Source organism: Carassius carassius, chromosome 45, assembly GCF_963082965.1.
Source record: "Carassius carassius chromosome 45, fCarCar2.1, whole genome shotgun sequence".
In the NCBI taxonomy this organism is placed as follows: domain Eukaryota; kingdom Metazoa; phylum Chordata; class Actinopteri; order Cypriniformes; family Cyprinidae; genus Carassius; species Carassius carassius.
In genome coordinates, this window is record NC_081799.1 from 25,593,170 (window position 1) to 25,615,893 (window position 22,724).

General features: G+C 35.2%; 1 protein-coding gene across 1 annotated transcript in view; it reads left to right on the forward strand.

Moving 5' to 3' along the window:
• The window catches only part of cplane1 (ciliogenesis and planar polarity effector 1), a 53,552-nt gene that overhangs the window by 16,307 nt on the left and 14,521 nt on the right, over positions 1 to 22,724 (forward strand). The window contains exons 15-36 of the mRNA XM_059539389.1: positions 734 to 877; positions 4,021 to 4,249; positions 4,338 to 4,453; positions 4,566 to 4,783; positions 5,232 to 5,396; positions 8,048 to 8,177; positions 8,269 to 8,378; positions 8,451 to 8,588; positions 10,567 to 10,699; positions 10,819 to 11,128; positions 12,603 to 13,425; positions 14,255 to 14,457; positions 15,475 to 15,572; positions 15,657 to 15,739; positions 16,558 to 16,616; positions 16,733 to 16,771; positions 17,338 to 17,488; positions 18,535 to 18,804; positions 20,531 to 20,917; positions 21,894 to 22,060; positions 22,447 to 22,553; positions 22,638 to 22,676. Of these exons, the coding sequence (XP_059395372.1) occupies positions 734 to 877; positions 4,021 to 4,249; positions 4,338 to 4,453; positions 4,566 to 4,783; positions 5,232 to 5,396; positions 8,048 to 8,177; positions 8,269 to 8,378; positions 8,451 to 8,588; positions 10,567 to 10,699; positions 10,819 to 11,128; positions 12,603 to 13,425; positions 14,255 to 14,457; positions 15,475 to 15,572; positions 15,657 to 15,739; positions 16,558 to 16,616; positions 16,733 to 16,771; positions 17,338 to 17,488; positions 18,535 to 18,804; positions 20,531 to 20,917; positions 21,894 to 22,060; positions 22,447 to 22,553; positions 22,638 to 22,676 (4,119 nt within the window). The remainder of the gene's footprint in view (positions 1 to 733; positions 878 to 4,020; positions 4,250 to 4,337; positions 4,454 to 4,565; positions 4,784 to 5,231; positions 5,397 to 8,047; positions 8,178 to 8,268; positions 8,379 to 8,450; positions 8,589 to 10,566; positions 10,700 to 10,818; positions 11,129 to 12,602; positions 13,426 to 14,254; positions 14,458 to 15,474; positions 15,573 to 15,656; positions 15,740 to 16,557; positions 16,617 to 16,732; positions 16,772 to 17,337; positions 17,489 to 18,534; positions 18,805 to 20,530; positions 20,918 to 21,893; positions 22,061 to 22,446; positions 22,554 to 22,637; positions 22,677 to 22,724) is intronic.

Here is a 22,724-nt window from a genome sequence, read left to right on the forward strand (position 1 = left end):
CTTTGGGTACATTTTAGTCAGCTGAACTGTTTTAGTCCTGGTCGACTGATTGGGATAAGACTTTACTAGATTTAAAAGATTTAAAACGTCCAAATTCCCCGGGAAAACATCTGGTGATGTCAATGATTTGAACAATGTAGAACACGTCTTAATCTCAAAATTAAATAAAACCAGTTCATTGTACGAGTCAAAATTACAAAATTTTCTTTCATGCCAAAAATCATTAGGATATTAAGTAAAGATCATGTTCAATGAAGATATTTTGGATATTTCCTATCGTAAATATATCAAAACTTAATTTTTGATTAGTAATATGCATTGCTAAGAACTTTAACGTTTAATACAATATTTAGGTTTTTTTTGCACCCTCAGATTCCATATTTTTTAATATTGTTTTATCATAACAAACCATACATCACTGAAAAGATGTTTTATTCGGCTTTCAGATCATGCATAAATCTCAATTTAGAAACAAATGACCCTTATGACTGATTGTTGTGCTCCGGGGTCACATTTTTCAGGATTCACAGATGAATAGAAAGTAAAAAAAAACAGCATTTATTGAAATATAAATGTTTGTGACATTATACATGTCTTTACTGTCACTTTTGATTAATTGAATGCATCCTTGATGAATCTATCTATTCTTTTTTAATCGTGATCCCACACTTTGAACAGCAGTGTATTGCTAGGTGTGATTGTGCTGAGGTCAGTAAGCGGTTTCTCTCTGTAGATGAGGGTCTGGTGGGGCGTGAAGCGGCCTGTGCTGTGGTTCAGTCTCTGGGCAGGTTTATGGCTGCGTACTTCACCAACCGTCCGCTCTTCATCCTCCCACCACACAACGTCGACGTGCTGCCTCCTCTTCACTTACCACACGGTGAGTCCACCACAAACATTTACATTTAATCATTTAGCAGACGCTCTTATCCAAAGCGACTTACAAATGAGAACAATAGAAGCAGTCAGGTCAACAAGAGAACAACAACAGTATACAAGTGCCATGACAAGTCTCAGTTAGTCTAATATAGAACGCATAGCCAGGTTTTTTTTTTAATAAATGAAAAGACAAGAAAAGGAAAAGTGCTAGTATTAGTTGGTTAAGTGGTTGAAATGAGAAGTAGAGTTGGGTGTCATCAGCGTAGCAGTGGTAAGAAAAGCCATACTTCTGAATGTCAGATCCTAATGACGTCATGTAGATGGAGAAGAGAAGTGGTCCAAGTACTGAGCCTTGAGGAACCCCAGTAGCAAGGTGGTGTGACTTTGAAACATCACCCCTCCAAGACACACTGAAGGATCTGTCAGAGAGGTAGGACTTAACCCACAGGAGTGCTGTTCCAGAGATGCCCATCTTTTTGAGGGTGGACAGGAGAATCTGGTGATTAACAGTGTCAAAAGCAGCAGAAAGGTCCAGTAAGATGAGTACTGAGGATTTTGAAGCTGCTCTTGCTAGTCGCAGGGCTTCAGTAACCGAGAGCAGAGCAGTCTCAGTTGAGTGGCCACTTTTGAAGCCAGATTGGTTGCTGTCCAGGAGGTTGTTCTGTACAAGGAACATAGAAAGCTGGTTGAACACAGCTCGCTCAAGTGTCTTTGCAATGAATGGAAGAAGGGATACCGGTCTGTAGGTTTCAAGAAGCGCTGGATTTAGAGATGGTTTCTTGAGCAGTGGGCTTACCCGAGCCTGCTTGAATGCTGAGGGAAATTTCCAGAGTGAAGAGAGGAGTTGATAATGTGAGTAAGCGAAGGTATGACTGAAGAAGAGATCGCTTGAAGGAGGTGAGTGGGGATCGGATCAAGTGGACAAGTAGTAGGATGATTGGACAGGAGAAGTTTGGAGACGTCCATCTCTGAGAGTGGGGAGAAGGAGGAGAAAGAGTGTGTGTCGGTCATTGTGAAGTTGTCCTCAGTCTCCGGTGTGGAGAATTGGTCACTGCAGTTTTCTTCACAAATAAGACAACATCCATCAAAGTCGTCCGCTGTAAGAGTCGATGGAGGAGGTGGTGGCGGTGGATTAAGAAGAGAAGAGAAAGTCTTGAAGACTCGAGAAAGTCTTGAAGTCCGAGCATCACAACAGCTGTTAATTTTGTTGTGGTAGTAGGATGTTTTAGCCGTGAAGACATTTGCAGAGAAGGAAGAGAGGAGAGACTGATACACACTGAGGTCTGTAGAGTTTCTTGTTTCTGCCATTTCCTCTCTGCAGCCCTGAGTTTAGAGCGATGTTCACGGAGAACCTCAGACAGCCAGGGGGCAGATGGGGCAGTGCGTGCTGGTTTAAACAACAGTGGGCAAAAGTTGTCCAAGCAAGATAGTAAAGTGGAGCAAAGAGTATCCGTAGCACTGTTCGTGTCCAGAGCAGAGAACTGAGAGAGTGCAGGAAGTGAGGATAAAACCACAGAAGATAGGCGAGATGGAGAGAGTGAGCGTAGGTTCCGTCGAAAGGTGACCTGCGTTGGAGTGTGAGGCACTTCAGGAGTAAGTGCTAGATTAGCAGTAATGAGGAAGTGGTCTGAGGTGTGCAGTGGAGCAACTGAAGAATTGTCCACAGAGAAACAGCGTGTGTAGATGAGGTCAAGTTGGTTGCCTGATTTGTGAGTCGCTGTAGTAGACACTAGCTTGAGATCAAATGAGGCGAGCAGAGTTTTGAAGTCAGCAGCCTGGTGTTTATCTAGGTGGATGTTGAAGTCACCAAGCAGTACCAGAGGAGTACCATCTTCAGGAAAGTTTGATAGCAGCACATCCAACTCCTCCAAGAAGTTTCCCAATGGACCTGGGGGACGATAAATGACCACAAAGTGGATTTTAACAGGGTGGGTTACAGTAATAGCATGTGATTCAAATGAACCGTTACCTGTAGGTGATGGCTGAAGATCAAATTTCCATTCTTTTGATATAAGGAGACCCGTACCTCCACCCCTCCCAGTGGTACGAGGAGTGTGGGAACAAGTGAAATTAGTGGAGAGGGCTGCAGGGGTGGCAGTATCTTCAGGTTTGATCCAAGTCTCTGTCAGTGCCATGAGGTTGAGACCGGAATGAGTAGCAATAGGAGAAATGAAGTCTGCTTTGTTAACTGCAGACTGGCAGTTCCAGAGACCAACTGGATTAGAGAGGGTAGTAGTAGAGGTCAGAGGGACAGGACGTAGGTTTGTCAGACAGGCCTTCCTGCAACGTCCATAGCGTGCTCTTCGAGTGTTAGTAGTGATAGTAGAGATCTGAAAGCACATAGTGACTACAAGTGTAAGAGATATTTGAGGAAAAGCTACAAAAAGCAAAAAGCAATACTCAAGTGCCCTGTCGGTGTCCTTGCTCAGTGGAGTCGCGCAGGTAGAGTCGATGGTCTTCACACAAACAACATGAATGTGCACTGTTTCTGCGCACGGTGAGATCATTTTTGAATGCATGGAGAGTAGAGAATAGAGCTGTATCCCATAATTCAGTGCATTGCATTTGATCTTTCGTGTCTGATGTGACAAATAAACCTGATATGATTCCATCTATTTCTTGACTTGATCTGGCTTCCAAAAGTTCAGATATTTTTATACAAAGATGGCATCAAGTGAAAAATATTTGTGACCCTGTCACATCATCTGAAAGCTGAATAAAACATCTTTCCATTGATGTGTGGTTTGTTAGAATAGAGCAATGTTTGAAAATCTGGAATCTGAGGGAGCAAAAAAATCTAAATATTGAGAAAATCATCTCTAAAGTTGTTCAGATGAAGTTCTTAGCAATGCATATTACTAATCAAACATTAAGTTTTGATATAGTTACGGTTGGAGATTTACTAAATATCTTCATGGAACATAATCTTTACTTAATATCCTAATGTTTTCGGCATAAAATAGAAATGTATCATTTTGACTCATACAATGTATTGTTGGCTATTGCTACAAATATACCCCAGAGACTTGTGCATGGTCACAATGATGCTAGTATTGCTTTCTGAACACAGCCTGAGTCTCTTATGTCTAATAAGGCAGTGTATGGTTGATTATCTCATGTAATGACTTGTTTTGTCACTCACAGATGCTAGTGGACGTGTGGTGGAGTTGTGTCAGACTCGTGTATCGCAGGCGGTGCGCTCCGAGCAGCTCTCGGCTCTGTGGACAGTGGATTACGCTCTGGAGCTGCTCCTGCTGGGAGGATTGATGCCCGAGGCCTCGTGGATGGCCCTGCGGCTGGGAGACTGGAAGATGGCAGCCGTTCTCGGCTTGGCCTACAGCAACTACTGCACTGGACACTTCGACCTCAGCAGGTCTGTAGTCAGCATGAGGGTCTGGGTCACTCTCGAGTAACATGCTGCGGTGATGTTTTCATATTTCTGGCTTTTCCCGGTCCTCCAGCCTGCGTTGGAGAGAGCTGCACCTTCCCACCGAGCTGAAGCCTGCAGTGATATTCCAGGATCAGCTGGAGATGTTACTGGACCGAATGATTGGCTCTGAAGCACATGCTAACACAGGTGAAAATTCAGTATTTATAATCAGGGTAAATCATGAGATCTAGACCCTTTAATTAACCGTGCAACAAAATTAAAACAGTTTTGATTTGCTGTTGGTTTGTTGCTCCTTTAGGCACAGTGTGTGTTGAGGACATGGATCTGGTTCAGGACTCTGTGCAGGAGATCCTGAAGGCGTCTGTCATGGCGGAGGTGGACATCATCTCTCATCCTCTAACACGACTTCTGGATGCAGCCAAAGAGCGAGCGATGTCACTTCCTGCTCTGGTTCCTCCTGCGTTCTACCTTCCTGCTCCTCCGCTGTACTGTCCACAGCCTTCACCGAACACACAGGTGGAGCACACACAAGCCCGAACAAGCATGAACCCTTTATCGCAAAAGTCAAAAACCACCTCAAGCGAGCGTTAAAAACTTTTAGCAAATTTAAGAATTAAAAATTTGGCATTTCCATCACTCGTTTATGATGCGATACTTCAAAATTAGCATAAAAGAGGGTGATGGAATAGAACTTTCACAATAACCAATATATCAACTTTTATATTTACTTAAAAATTAATGTCACCATGTTTTTTAATTCCACTCGCGTGTGTAGGGCTTGCATTATTATGCTGTTACATTGATTCTATATTCAGTGGCATAAAATGGTCTTTAAAATGACAATAATAGTGCTTTTCGCGAATATTTCTGGGGCAATATATAGATAAAAAGTTGTTATTGTGACAGGCTTAGATGACATCCGTCTCTGTCGCATCGATCTTCAACTGTGTGTCCATGTCCTCAGGACTCTGTGAGAGATGCAGCTCTGGTTCTGGAGAGGGAGTTTCGCTGCCAGGTTTCTGGGCTGGTTGAGAAGGTTTTGATGCTCTTCAGAGCGGCACACAGCTCTCGGCCTGCGGCGCAGTGGTACATCAGCAACCTGCAGCGCTGCAGACACCTACAGCACAAGGTGTGTGTATCACAATTACTTACCTAATTACCCAGCTGTTAACTGAACAAGTACCATTATAATGTTCCAGTGTTCTCTGGGTGTAATAACCTTTATCTAACCAGGTTAAATATAAAGATTAATTGCTAACTAGCTTTATTAGCAGTTACTTGGACATTTAATATTATAATGACTATCTAACCAGGTTAAATATAAAGATTACTTGCTAACTAGCTTTATTAGCAGTTACTTGGACATTTAATGTTATAAAGTTTATCTAACCAGGTTAAATGTAAAGGTTACTTACTAACTAGCTTTGTTAGCAGTTACTTGATCATGTACCATTATAATGTTTATCTAACCAGGTTAAATGTAAAGGTTACTTACTAACTAGCTTTATTAGCAGTTACTTGAACATTTAATGTTATAATGTTTATCTAACCAGGTTAAATGTAAAGGTTACTTACTAACTAGCTTTGATAGCAGTTACTTGGACATATACCATTATAATGTTTATTTAACCAGGTTAAATGTAAAGGTTACTTACTAACTAGCTTTGTTAGCAGTTACTTGGACATGTACCATTATAATGTTTATCTAACCAGGTTAAATGTAAAGGTTACTTACTAACTAGCTTTGTTAGCAGTTACTTGGACATGTACCATTATAATGTTTATCTAACCAGGTTAAATGTAAAGGTTACTTACTAACTAGCTTTGATAGCAGTTACTTGGACATATACCATTATAATGTTTATCTAACCAGGTTAAATGTAAAGGTTACTTACTAACTAGCTTTGTTAGCAGTTACTTGGACATGTACCATTATAATGTTTATCTAACCAGGTTAAATGTAAAGATTACTTACTAACTAGCTTTGTTAGCAGTTACTTGGACATGTACCATTATAATGTTTATCTAACCAGGTTAAATGTAAAGGTTACTTACTAACTAGCTTTGATTGCAGTTACTTGGACATATACCATTATAATGTTTATCTAACCAGGTTAAATGTAAAGGTTACTTACTAACTAGCTTTGTTAGCAGTTACTTGGACATGTACCATTATAATGTTTATCTAACCAGGTTAAATGTAAAGGTTACTTACTAACTAGCTTTGTTAGCAGTTACTTGGACATGTACCATTATAATGTTTATCTAACCAGGTTAAATGTAAAGGTTACTTACTAACTAGCTTTGTTAGCAGTTACTTGGACATGTACCATTATAATGTTTATCTAACCAGGTTAAATGTAAAGGTTACTTACTAACTAGCTTTGTTAGCAGTTACTTGGTCATGTACCATTATAATGTTTATTTAACCAGGTTAAATCTAAAGGTTACTTACTAACTAGCTTTATTAGCAGTTACTTGAACATTTAATGTTATAATGTTTATCTAACCAGGTTAAATGTAAAGGTTACTTACTAACTAGCTTTGATAGCAGTTACTTGGACATATACCATTATAATGTTTATCTAACCAGGTTAAATGTAAAGGTTACTTACTAACTAGCTTTGATAGCAGTTACTTGGACATATACCATTATAATGTTTATCTAACCAGGTTAAATGTAAAGGTTACTTACTAACTAGCTTTGTTAGCAGTTACTTGGACATGTACCATTATAATGTTTATCTAACCAGGTTAAATGTAAAGGTTACTTACTAACTAGCTTTGATAGCAGTTACTTGGACATATACCATTATAATGTTTATCTAACCAGGTTAAATGTAAAGGTTACTTACTAACTAGCTTTGTTAGCAGTTACTTGGACATGTACCATTATAATGTTTATCTAACCAGGTTAAATGTAAAGGTTACTTACTAACTAGCTTTGTTAGCAGTTACTTGGACATGTACCATTATAATGTTTATCTAACCAGGTTAAATGTAAAGGTTACTTACTAACTAGCTTTGATAGCAGTTATTTGGACATATACCATTATAATGTTTATCTAACCAGGTTAAATGTAAAGGTTACTTACTAACTAGCTTTGTTAGCAGTTACTTGGTCATGTACCGTTATAATGTTTATCTAACCAGGTTAAATGTTTCAGTTTTCTTTGGGTGTTAGTAACCTTTATCAAACCAGGTTAAATATAAAGGTTATTTACTAACTAACTAACTAGCTAGCACTAACTAACTAACTATCCAACCAATCAGCTATCAAATCAACATAGTAGGTTTTTTTTAACAAGTACCATTGTAATGTCTAAGAATTCTTTGTGAGTTAGTAAGTACTGTTTGAATTTGGTACTTGTTAGTACTAGTTTGTTTGTTGTTCAAAGAATCTTACTGATGATCTCTGTTGGTAAATCCAGAAGAAAGAGTCCAAACACTTAATATAATATTAATTTATTCAGGCTAAAATAACGGTTACTAACTATCTTGTTAGCAGTTACTTGGACATATACTTTTATAATGTCTTAGTATTGTTTGGGAGTTAGTACACGTTAGTAAACAACCTGGTTAAATATAAAGGTTACTAATTAAATAAACAACTCACCAGCTAACTAACCTAACCTAAATCAAAATTTTTTACTTCTTTTTTTCTCTTTGTTTTGGAAAAGTACCAATGGAATGTCTTAGTATTCCTATTTGGATTTAGTACTAGTTAGTAGTAAATTGACTATCGTTTTAAGAATCTCATCTGATATTTTCTGTTGGTAGATCTGGAAGAAAGCGTCTGAACACAAAGCAGAATTGGTTCCTGATGGACTGAGGAAATTTTCCACCCATCGTGGGTTCTTCCAATCAGGGCCCAGCAAAGACATGGATAGTGTCACTACGCAAATCATAAGTATGCTTACTCTATTTAGCTGTCAGAACTTTTAGTTAGTGGTGTCTATGTGAAGCTCCGTGTATTTATATGATTTTCTGACCTCGTTCAGTATGTTTTCGTGAGTTGTGTGCACTTTGCTGGATGCTCCATGTGAGGGACCAGCTCAGCGTTTCCTGTAGAAGGTACCAGGCTGCAAGGCAACAGGAGAAAGACACTCCGGTGCGTTTAAAGAATGATTGCATGAGTATCTCTGAGATGCCAGGTGTGTCAATCCATGTTTTTGTTTCTCAGGTCAGTGTGTCAGATCTATGTGTTGAGGCTCTCTGTTGGGCACGCCGCCTCCTGCCGTTCTGCCATTTCCTGAACTCAGAGGAAGCCCTGCAGGACTTAGTGCTCAGCCTGGTGTCTGAACTGCCGCCTAGTCGTGTGGTATTATACATCACAGTGTTTCTCACACATTAATTTACTTAGGCCACAATATCCACATTGACCTCCACAAATATCCACCGTCTCCTGTCATCAGCTCACACATCTCACACACGAGGCTGATATTAGCACTATATTTAGCAATATATTTATCACCCCCTTGCTCTTAATGTATGGTTTTTCCATCTGGAGCATCGGAGAGTAGGATATGAGCCCCTCAGTTGTACTCAGTGTGAAAAATTTGATCTAAAAATCATACAGTCATTGTTTGAAAGGGTTCAAATACACAAAAATGCAGGAAAACCAAAGAATTAGTGGGAGCTGAAGGATTTTTCTGGAGAACAGCAGACAGTTTAACTGTTCAGGACAAACAAGGGACTCATTAACAACTATCACTAAAAAAAAAGACAAAAACTAAAAACACAGCTGTGGATTATTCTGCTAACAACACAGTATTAAGAATCAAGGGGGTGTAAACTTTTGAACGTGGTCATTTTTTATAAATGCAACTATTATTGTACTATATGTAAACTTGAAATATCTTATTCAGGTCAGTAATAATTAAATAAACAATAACATGCATTTCGTATGATCCCTCTTATTTTGGTCAAATAATGAAAATTTAGCAGAATCTAAAAAGGGGGATGTAAACTTTTGACTTCAACTGTAAGAATGCATATATGAGAGAAAGTAAACCCAGGATAGGTTTATAAATAAAAACATGCCAGTGCTTTAACCTACGGATGGACAAAGCAGACCATCCTACCCGAGCATACAACACACAATGATGAGTGAGGGTTTTAAGGTTTCTTATAAACCTCAGTGCACCATGATAAACTCATTGGCATTAATATGTGACGTTATCTGCTGCCACAAGTCTCACAAAATCCTTTGAAACACTGCATCACTAATCTAAACTTACTCATTTAGCATACTTATATTTTGTACTGTACCGACTTTTTGAAAGTTAATCTAAATGTTTTAGAATTCTTTGGGAGTTGATTATAACCTTTATTTCACCTGGTTAAATAAAAGTTACCAACTAACTAACTAAAACTAACATGTTAGTAGTTTTTGGACATGTACCGTTGTCATGTCTTTGTGTTTTGTGGGAGTTAGTTGTGGTCCTTTATTTAGCCAGGTTAAAAATAAAGGTTACTAACTGACAAACTAACTAACTAGCAAACTGACATACATGTTAGTAGTGTTTTGGATGAGTGCTATTGTGAAGTCGTAGCATTCTATGCGAGTTGGTTACTCATCTTTATTTTTAACTTGGTAAATTAAAATAAACAACCAACAAACCAACTAACTAATGAACGATTTTACTGTTTTAGTATTGTTTGGGAATTTGTTGGTCATCTTCATTTAACAAGGTTAAAATAAAGGTTACTAATTAACAAACAAACATGTTAATCGTTTTTTTGGCCAAGTATCATTGTAACGTCTTAGAGTTCTTTGTGAGTAATCTTTATTTAACCTGGTAAAAATAAAGGTTACTAACTAACTAACTAACTAACTAACTAACATGTTAGTAGTTCTTTGCTAATTTCTGTTGTAACATCTTACAATTATTTGCGGGTAATGTTTATTTATTTTGCCTTGTAATTTAAGTTTACTAATCAACTAACCTGGTTAATCAGGTAAAAAATAAAGGTTACTAACTAACTATCTAACAACGATAACAACGAACTATCTAACAACTAAGATATTACAAGGATTTTTTTTTACATATACCATTGTAAAGTCTTAGTATTTTTAGTAGTTAGCAAGTTAGTAATCTTTATTTTAACCTGGTTAATTAAAGTTTACCAACTAATTAACTTGCAAACAATAATAAGGCATTATGACGGTCCAAAAAAAATTGTATAAATATTAGTCTAATCTAAATAATCGTCCATTAGTGTAGCATTACAACGCATCTTTGTAGCACCTCACCGGTTCAGTTATTCCAAGCTTGTGTTTCATTTCCTGTGTTTAGACGGCAGAAACTCTAGCGAAAGTGTTTCCTGACGAGACAGAGTCTGTTCGCGTGCCGCTGCGGGATAAGTACACGTCGCTGGTGCAGAGACTGAGACCCGTGATAGTGCCAGACACCTTGACTCCAGGCAAGAGCTGCTTTAAGGAATATCTCACCCAGAACGATGGCTCTTTCCTTTGTTCAGAAAGCAGAGCATCTGGTCAGTCTTCAGCCCCTAACCAGATGTGCTCATGTTCACAGATGTGCCACCAGGAAGCATTAGGGAAGATGAGGGCGGCGATACCATGATGATTCTGATCCAGGATCAGCTGAGGCAGCGACGCCGGGAGCTTCGGCGTCTGGCAAAGTACCTGGGTGCACCGGAGCCATACCTGTGGGAGAGAGAAGAGGAGGAGGACAGAGGAGGTGCTGCCTCCATACTGAAGCGCCTCTCTCTCGGGACTAGTTTGAGTGACAGCACACTGACGGACTGTGGGCGCCCCCTAGTGTACAGTGAAGGAGACACGGCCGAGACGCTGTCTGAGCCTCTTTCCCCCGAGCTGCAGAACAAATCTGCACACAGGTAGCTCTGCTACTGTACTGCATACTGTATATATTTTTGTATAAATATTATGCGAAACAGTATGCATGTTGTATACTGCAAATGTAGTTGGTCATCCACACTGTAAAAATTATTTTTTGTAAACTAAACTAAGATTTTTGAAGTTCATTTTACAGGAAAATACTATTTGAGTCTTTCTATTCAAAATTTCAAATTTAATTCAATGTGTTACTTGCCGTTTCTTTGCAATCATTTATGAGGTTTTTTTGAGTGAAAATGGTTTCAAAGTGAATCTTGTATTCTTTGGTAGTTAGTTAGTAACCTTTATTTAACCAGGTTAAAAACAAAGGCTACTAACTAACTAAACTATTTTTTGGACATTTTTTGTACCATTGTTATTTTTATATTTTGGTAGTTAGTCAGTAACATTTAACTAGGTTTAAATAAAGTTAAAATTTCTAACTAACTAACTAACTAACATGTTAGTAGTGTTCTGCACATGTACCATTATAATGTTTTAGTTTTTGTTAGAGAGTTAGTAATTAACCATTATTTAACCAGGTTAAAATAAAGGTTACTAACTAACTTTTTAGTAGTTTTTTGGATGTGTACCATTGTTATATTTTACAATTCTTTGGTAGTTAGTAACATTTAAGTAAGTTAAAATAAAGGTTACCAACTAACTGACTGACCAACTAACTACTTACATGCTAGTTGTTTTTTAGACATTTCAGTTATAATATTTTATAATTATTCTTAGTTTGGGAGTTAGTAACCTTTATTTAACCATTGAATAAAGGTTACTACCTAAATAAATAAGTAATTAAATTGATAACTAACATGTTAGTAGTGTTCTGCATATGTACTATTATAATGTTTTTGTTGAAGAGTAAGTAACCATTATTTAACCAGGTTAAAATAAAGGTTACTAACTAACTAACTTGTTAGTTGTTTTTTGGATGTATACCACCGTTATATTTTACAATTCTTTGTTAGTTGTTTACATTTAACTAGATTACAATAAAGGTTACTAACTAACTAACTACCAAACATGTTAGTCGTTTTTTGGACTTAGTATCCTTTGTTTAAACAGTTTATTAAGGTTACTATCTAACTAACATGTTAGTAGTTTATTTTTTTAATTGTTCTTAGTATTCTTTGGGAGTTGGTAACCAAGTTAAAAACAAAGATTACTATCTGTATAACTAACATCACATAACATCACATAATAAACACAATAGTTTTCTAGTTTGTAATATTTTCGTTTTCATTTGAAGTTATTGAGTTACCTTTATTTAACCAGGTAGAATTTTTTTTTCAGTGCAAGGATTTTGTGCAGAGCATATCAAATTCATATTCTATTCCCAGTATGCATAGTGCATACTTAAAACATAGTTTGAGTAGTAGGCCATTCCGAACTTGTTTTAAACGGCTTGAGCAAATTAATGCGCGAATATGGTAAACCTACAGTAAACTCTTTCTTGTGTTTTTGTAGCTCTAAGACTGCTAAATTTCAGGATGCACCTGAGAAATCAACACAAGAAAGAAAAGGAGATAATAGATCCTGCACACTGGAACCCAAAGCACCAGACTCGACTGTACCCACAGTGGGAACCTGGGAGTTTGAGCTGGAGGATGAGGAGTACGTGCTCTTCCTAGATTTGTTCCTCAGCTACATGCTGGGAAAAGACAGACTGGACGCTGAGGAGTCCGAGCTGCCTTTACTAAGTGCTTTCTCACAACAGCTCCGTACTAGAGAGCTGCACTCGGTGACCTTTGACATGCTGACCACTCTCAAACGCCGTCAGAAGGATCGGAAACGAAGTGCGCAGTTACCTCTCTTCCATGCCGGTCACTGCTTCCGAACTCTCCCGGATGCTCCCAGACCTCCGTCGTCCATTCAGTTCGACGCTCGTTCTACGTCCCCTTGGGCTCTTCCTGGACTCCATACTGGGAAACATCAAGGTCTTTTTGCCCTTCGTCGACAGGCTTCCTTAATGTCCAAAGATGTCACAGACGTGGAGTCGACAGTCTTTAAGATCCTCTCTCAGGATGAATTAGATGTTCAGATGGAGCTGGACTCCTCTCTCGAGGCCCGGTTTCCTCAGCTGGCCCGGCTGCTGGAGTGGATGGTGCGTTGGGCCGACCGGCGGGTTCTGCTCTCTCAGCCAATCAGAAAGAGCTCAGAGGGCTCCGGTGATTCGGTGGTCATCAGGGTCAAAGCTTCGACCCCTGCAGTGCTGACAGCGCTGGAGCTGCTAAAGTGGAGGTACAGCGCCGCCCTGCTGGGAGAAAACTCAAATCACTCACATTCTAAGGTAAGGATGCATTCTGAGATGATTTCAATAAAACTGTTATCCCATATTCTCAATAGATGCCGTGCCTGTTTAAATTTGAATGTATCAGAGGTGTAAGTGCAAAGTCATTCAAAGAGTAAAACTGTTTAAAAATGGTAGAAGCGTAAGACAGGTGAGTCTGGTTGCAAGGTTTTTGTTTTGTTGTGTTCTGATCCTGATCTAACATTATTTTTTGTGAAGGAACAAAACTACATTTATTAATGGATCATGATGCAAAGGCATGATTCATTAGAAATACCAATGCAAAAGAAATGAATATTGATAAATAAATAATAATTATTAATTATAATATAAATACATATTAAAAATTAATTTATATTTTTGTTAGGGATGCACCGATCATGATTTTTCATGACCGATTGCGATACTGATTTCCAATTTTTTTTTTCTTTTAAGCAACAAACAAGAAAGAAGGAAAGTATGCATAAACAAGATATTTGGTATTTAATAGGCCAAACTTGCTTTTTGCTATTGAAAACAATAACCATAACCATCTGAAATTAACTGCAGTAAGTGCACAGTAAGTAGACTACATTCAATACAAACACAGATGTTACAGACATCTTAATTATATTAAGAAATGTTTTTAATAGTTTAGTTGAACAATAACAACACTAAACAACAAGACGCAGTAAAGGTGTTTAGTCATGAAATCACAGGAAGCACATTTATAATGCATGCTAACGCCATGTCAGCCAGCTCTCTCTCTCAATCTCTCTCTTGAGTGACCACTTATGATCAGATGGATGATGTTACAGGACCTCAGGGAAACTTACAGTCAGTATTTTAGTTCGTAGGGCTTGAGCTGTCAGAAACCCCCGGATCACACCACCACAGGGACTTCAGCACAAATGTGAAACGGACTCTGAACTCTCCTGTGCTCCATCAGAGGGAGGAGCCTGTCGCTCAGCCAATCAGAGAAAGCAGTGTGGACACGGGTTACCCGGGGTCAGCAGGGACGCCCATCACACTCCCAGAGCTGGACGTCCAAGAGTGAGTCCACAGCACACATCTGCTGAAAACATGACTGATAAACACTCCTTATGATGCTTTCGCAAAAATAGAAAAGAAAAAAGAGCTCAAAGTGACAGTCTAGAGAACAGATATAAAACACATTTAATTTAAACGTGTTACTTGTTGTTTTTTGTTATTATTTGTGAAATTTGCTCCCTCCCTCTATAGAAAAATGTTTCACTTATTCAAAAAAAATATATTTTTATTTAAATGATAATATAAAACATTATTCTGAATTATATACTAAAATAAGTCAATTTATTTATTTATTTTTTTCTCTATATATTTATTTTTTCTGTCTCATATCAACATCAGTGTTATTTTAGATGTATTTGTAAACTATTACAATTGTTGCTTATATTTTAAAATAGCTTTTAATTTTATACTTTCAGTTTTCATTTTTCTTTTAAATTTATTTTGTGCCTTTGTCATTTTTATTAGTGTTGTAAACTTTTTGTATTTAAACAAAAAATCTAATTCTACCATAATAAATACCAAGCAATAAACCCCAAGAAGGGCTCGTTTTGATTTTATAAATATACATAGCAAGGTTTCACAAAATAAAACAGTGCAAATAAAGTGTAATGATATTAATAAAAACATTTCTTCCACCAAACAATGTAGCTCCTCAGAAACAGTTGTGGTTGTTACAAACTGGTTGCCGAGCAACACACAGAAGTAAACAAACGGTGTATGATACTTTGTAGCTTAATTTAGAACAGCTTCGAATGCGGCTCAGCCAATCAGAATCAAGAAGCGGAACTCTGATAAAAAAAAAAAAAAAAAACAATAAAATAATGGAATTCTAGGAATGATGTAGTAACAAAAGCATGTGATACAAATAAAAACTCTTATCTTTAAGCATTGGGATTGAGTTAAAAGTGTTCAGAGAATCAAGTCAAAGCTTTTGAAGATTCATAAATCAAACAAGTAATTAAAGGGAACTAGACAGAAAAGCAGTTTTAACAATCCCGTGTGATGATTGTTTGTTCTCAGTGCGCGTGAAGCCGAGGATGTGGTGTATCCGCTGTCTGAACATGAAGACACAGAGATGATGATCGGAGACATCACACAGACGTCTGCAGCTACAGACGGTCAGTCTCCTGTGCACTCAGCCTGACACATTCTAATATACTGATTATTAGTCATGTTAATTCAAATTGTCTTCTTGTTGATAGTGGTTTTGTTTACAGATGAGAGCAGCGCCGCTGATGTCACCGAGGCATCATGGGCCAATCAGAGCAGAGCTCCCAGAGATCAGGTGACCGTGTGCTGCCCAATCAGTCTACAGAGACTAACTAATGATTTCAGACATCACTGATAGTTTGTCAACTGCATCATTCATTCAGTCTAATGACACTAAGCTGTTAAGCTGAATGTTGTATATTGGAACATCTGTACATAACTGTACTGTGTGTTGTGATATTTATACTTAAATCAAGATCTACATTTATACTTCATATTGGTACTTAAATCAATATTTTATTTTCGATGTATGTATTTCTACGTCTTAAGTAATTAATAGTAATAATATGTAGTTATTTAAATCAATTTAATATTTATTTAATACATTATTTAGTTAGTATTTACTTTTATTATTATTAATAATAATATTTTATCAGCAATGCTTATTTGTAATTATTTGTCAATACTTATTCATCCATGATATTTTTTATTAAAATATATAATTTATCATAGTTTTTATTAGTAGTAGTAGTTCATATTCTAAACATTTATACTCAAATCAATATTTATCAGTAACATTTATTTATCAATAATATTTATTCATTTAATAATGCATTGTAATAATACAGTTATCAGTGGGTAATTAGTTATTTAATAATACTTATATACAAATAATAATAATTTCTTTGTCAGTAATGATTATTTGTCATTATGTATCAATGTTAACTTATGTATTAAAATATATAATTACTTGTCAACAGTAATTCATTTTATTATAAATATGCAATATTATTAATATATGTATTTATTTAGTTGCTTAGTTAGTTGCCAATAGCCATATCATGATAATGCATCAGATCTGGATGTAAACAAGCTCTCCTGATGTGTCCACAGGCATTAACCCTCGCTGATCTACAGTGTCCAGACACGGATGAACATTCATCACAATCACTGTGAGTCTGTGCATGTCAGCTTTAACCCTTTACACCTGCTCCTTGCTCAAACCGCTAAACGAACACTAGACGCTCATCTGTGTGTGTTGTGTTGTGTCTGTCTGATCTCATTTCAGATCGGAGGAAAAACACGGCTCCTGTGCTCCGCTGGACAGGTGAAGATCATCACACTAGAGTTTCCTTCAAAATAAAAGCTTAAAAGTGCAGTCCAATTTGAGTGTAGAAATTAGGAAAGAAGTGTTGGAATGTCCCTACTGTAGTGTAAAGCAAAAATAATGTACCTGTCTCTTGGGTATATTTGTAGCAAAACCCAAAAAAACATTGTATGGGTCAAAATGATCGATTTTTCTTTTATGACAAAAATCATTAGGATATTAAGTAAAGATCATGCTCCATGAAGATATTTAGTAAATCTCCTACCGTAAATATATGAAAACTTAATTTCTGATTAGTAATATGCATTGCTAAGAACTTCATCTGAACAACTTTAAAGATGATTTTCTCAATATTTAGATTTTTTTGCTCCCTCAGATTCCAGATTTTCAAACATTGTCCGATCCTAGTAAACCATACATCAATGGAAAGATGATTTCTTCAGCTTTCAGATGATCCATAAATCTAAATTTTCAGAAATTGACGCTTATGATGGGTTTTGTGCTCCGGGGTCACGTATGATTACATCTCTACTCTGAGCGTGTTACTCTTGCTGCTTTCCTCTCAGACCTGAGCTCGCAGCTTCAGCCGGCGTACAGCAGACAGACGCACTGTCATTACCCATGATTCCCGGCGCTGAAGTCCCTCACATTGAGCCCCAAGCGCAGACAGACGGCGTCAGACAGCTGCTCCAGGACGAGCTCTTCAGATTAGTGCAGGTGCGTCTGAGCCCTGTTTAACAAACACATGCAACATTCTGCTATTATACTAAATACTTGTGTTACATGCATCAATCTGCTGCACTTTGAGAGTTACTCATCTGTCACATTTGTAGTGTTCAAATTGAAGGTAAAAAAACCCAGGTAAAAAACGATTTGTCATATTTTAGAATAGGAAAATAATAATACTTTGTTCTTAATTTCACATTAATTTCAGTGAAAACAGGTTTACAAACATTGTCTCATTATAAATTTAGTCACACGCTACTCATTTTTTTTTCAAAATTATGCCAAAGCATCTATTCATCAATAAATAATCTCTCTCTTTCTTTCTCTCTATTAATTTAGAAATAACAATCATAATAATAAAAATAGAACTACTAATAATTTGTATAATAATACTTAATATTTATTCATCAATAATATTATTGTAATTATAATAATTATTATTATAATTTCTTTAATATTAATATTTTTTTTTGTAAAGAATGATACATTTTTTTATATATTATCTTTAACATTTATAATAATAACAACTATTATTATCAATAATAAATAAATAAATGAAGATGTTAAAGAGAAATGATTGACATGCTTTGCCAAAATAATGGCACAAAACATTTCTGTTTTTTATTTTTGTCAATAACATTTATTCATTTATAATATATTTATTAATTTAGCAATTATTGATTTTGTTAACACTATTGTCTATGTATTAATAATGTTTATAAATTTTATTTATATCATTTATAATATTTGCATTTTTATTTCTCAGTAATATACATTTATTAATAATACATACGTATTTGTCAGAAATTGGTTAATTGCAATAATTTGTCAATATTTATTTATTTATCAATAAATAATTTATTGAAAAACGAGTTGTTGAAGACAATCGTTTGACATCAATCATAAGCAATAACATCAGGGATCTTTTCTGTAATTGTGAGATGTGTGAAAGTAACTGTGGGACAGATTCAGGTTATTAATAGGAAACACTGATATGAATATTTCATTTACAGTTTCCTGGTTTTCTTCTGTTCCAGCTTCAGCAAATCAACTTCATGAGTCTCATGCAGGTTGTTGGAGCGTCTTTCTCAAACCTGCCGCTGTCTCAACCCAACCTGCTTCAGTCCACACCTGCACAGCGCCAGTCTCAGCCCGCCTCTTTTACCCAGAATGCCCAGCACACCAACCTCCCGACACAAGCCAGTGGACTGGAAAGGGTTAATAACAACCAGGATTTCCTTCCTGTGAATGTGAATTGTGGATCTGATCTGAATCCAGAACAGAGAAACCCAACTCGCAAACCTCAGGTAATATTAGTAAATATAGAAATAATATCGGTGTTATCTTAGTGTTAATTAATAAATGGTACGATTTTTGAATGTTCATTTTTTTTTTTGCTTTTATTTTAATAATTTTCCGTTTGTTTTAGTAAGCTTGTAACCTGCTTTTGTAATTGTTTTAATATTTCTAATGATCTTTATTTTTTATTAAGTTATAGTTTATATTTTTTTATACATTTATATTAGACTTATTTATTTATATATTTTACAAATGAATGTATTTTGGACATATGCTAAAAGAATATATAGTCAAAAATATTTAAAAACAGAAAATGTGCGTTATTGAGAAAGCTGTCCATACATTTACAAACTACCTTTTAAAACTATTTAATTGGTATTAAAATGCTTATTTAACTTAAAAAAAAGACGTTTAACTTTGTACACTGTTTACTTTAATTTTACTTCTTTAAATGAACTTTTAAAAACAAATCAAAAGAATAGGAGTTTTTGATATAAGCCAATATTTTTGTATTCACTGATCATATATTTATTCATAATAATATATAATATCAGTGAATATAATTTAATAGTAATAATAACAATAACATTTAGTTAATTATTTATATATTAAGTTGTATTTATATTTATCAGATAATAATACTTATTTATTTATCATATTTATGTATATTTACCCATAATAATAAATTATTTATTGTCATTAATGATTATTTGTTGGTAGATGACAACAATAAAATGTAAAAAAAAAATCTTATTTAACAATAAAAATAATTTATCAATATTTCTATGTATTTTTATGCATTGATCATATTTTTTATTAATAATAATAATATAACAAATGTTTTATTCATCAATATAATATATTTAATTAATATTAATAACTAGTTAATTATTCATTTAAATATTAAATACGTTTTTATGTAATAATAATACTTATTTATGCATGAATTTTATGATATGATTTTATTATAGAATTTTTTTCAATAATAAAACATCATCATTTGACATAAATGATTATTTAATATTACTTGTCAGTATTTATCAATATATTAATGGAATTTAAAGAATAGGAGGTGTTGGTAGATGCCAATAATTAAAAGAAAAAATCAAATTGATAAATAATAATGTTTTTATATATATTCATTGAGCATAAATATGTATTAATAATAATAATATTATTATATAATAAATGATTATTTATCAATATAATATATTTAATAATAATAATAACTAGTTATTTAAATATTATATATATTTTATGTAATAATAATACTTATTTTTGTATCATATTTAATAATAATAATAACAATAACAATAATATTTAGTTAATTATATATTAAAATATTTTTATTTATGCAATAATAATACTTTTGTATTGTCATTAATGATTATTGGATATTATTTGTCAGTATGCGTCAATATATATAATTGAAAGTAAATTAAAAGAATAGGAGTTGTTGGTAGATGCCAATAATAATAAAAATAAAATCTAATTTAACAATAAAATAATTTTTATTTATTCATATTTGTCAATAATAATGACTATTTGCCATTATTTCTTAGTATTTATCAAAATAGTATTATTATTATTATTAATAAATGCTAATTAATAATTAAATTAATATTGATTCAGTATTGATTTATTTATTGGCAAGTGGTCATATCATTAGCAGGAAACGGTGTATTTAGCTGTGTGTATATATATAGTGACTGATATTTGGACTTCCTCTCACAGGAAGTGCAGCAGTTGAGCGTGCGCTCTGATTGGCCGGAGGATGGAGGATCTCGTGGCAGGAGTTTGATCCCGACGTCTCGTGGTCTCCTGAGCACCGCTGTGGATCAGGCGTCTCTGCACGGACTCAGACTCCTGCAGCTTCCTGTGAGAGAGGCCTGGGGTCCGAACCTCCCCCCCGCTCCGCCTGACCCCTCGTGTGTCCAGAGAGCAGCCTCAGCATCCATCAGCATCCATCAGACACGCCGCTGTATCGCTCCTGCTCTTCCTCTGCTTCGCTTTCACCCAGATCCCCAGCGGCCCGTGACGCTGCCTCGTATCCCACAATCCACTGGGGCAAACCTTCCCAGAATTCAGCTGCTGCACAGAGAGCCGGATCCACCCGCCGCTGTGAGTCTTTAAGCATCAATCACACACACTCATACCGTTTCATCTAGATTTCATTCTAGAACTCTCTATAATAATTAAATATAATAGTATTAATAATAATGGTTTTAAATAATATTTACTAAATAATATTGATTTACTCTCAGCAGTAAAACATATTAATTCACATGTTATATATTTAATACATTTTTATATTATGTATGTTATGAACATTTTATAAAAAGTAAAAATATAATTTATTTACTGTATATTACAGTATATATTAAATGTTTAATTATAAAAAAATTTATTTAATTTAAAATGTTTTTTTTTAGTTTTACTATTTACTCAGATCACTTATCAGTTTACTCATGTTTATATTTTTGTATAATAATTTGATATTGTAATAGCTTTTATAAATAATAATACTATTAAATGTATTATTATTATTATTATTATAATAAAAGAAATATAATATAATTTTATTTTTCCTTTTTACTCAAAGCAGTAAACACATCCTCATGCCTCTACTTGTATAAAAAAATTTTAATCATACTTTGAAATGATAGAATATTTTATATAATGTAATAATAATTCTAATATTATAATAATAATATTTAATAATATAATTAAATATTTTCACTCAAACACCAGACTGCGCTTTGTATTCTTTAAGGTTAAATGTATCCTTATAAATATATATCATAAATATATATGATTTCAAAAAAACATAATATAAAAACAGGAATACCAATAATAGTGTGATTAAACATTAAATTTTCATTAATTTTCATCTAAAAACACTATATAGATACATTATCCTTTTGAAAAATGCTCGTTTTGACTCGACAACTGCAGTAAAGTTTTTCCTGATTTAACAGCATTACACCGATATATCTATCTATATAAGTGTGATCATTTCCCCCATCTGTGCACTTGTTTGGTGATTCAGTTGTGATGCTCGTGAGGATTTTGATCAAACCTTATTGATTTTGTGCAGGTTGAGCGCTTCAGCAGGGCTCCGGTACGAACAGCTCGTCTCATCCCGCTGCAGGAGCTGTTGAGACGGACCCCTGCGATGCAGATGGGTGCCGAGACCAAACTACAGCTCTTAAAGACCAACCGAGTCCCGGAGAACAAGAGCACAAGCAGCCCGTCCATCAAGAGGTGACACGCCTCCAAAACACACAGCACAAAACCAGTCACAACTGAGGTCATGCATCCTCTGAAACTGAATACATGAGCTTTCCAGTGATGCATGGTTTGAAAATCAGGAATCTGAGGATGCATTTAAAGTTCAAAGCAATGCATATTACTAATCAATAAATTAAGTTTTGATATATTTACAGTAGGAGATTTATAAAATATCTTTACTTAATATCCTGAAGATTTTTTGGCATAAAAGAAAAATGCATAATTTGAGCCATACAATGTATTTTTGGCTATTGCTACAAATATACCCCAGAGACTCCAGTGTGTCCAGTGTGTCTCCAGTGTGCTCCAGGGACACATATATGAGGTTTTTAAAAATATTCTGGCTTTGTGTCCTTCAGACGGAAGAGGAGAGAAGAGAAGAAGAAGGAGGAGAAGATTGCGGTCACTTTCAGAGCGGAGGACTCCATCATTCCTCCGGAGGAGCCCAAAACTGTATTTGTGTATTGTTGATGAACTGTTTCTTTAAGTCGTGTACAGTGTAAATGTAAAGTGGATCATCTTGTGTTTTATTGTGTTCAGGCTGCAGAAGATGTGCCAGATCAGAACGACGGCTACACCTTTCCTTCAGGTGAGAAATATCGGTTTCAGCCTGATTCCTTCCTAGTGTTTCTAAATA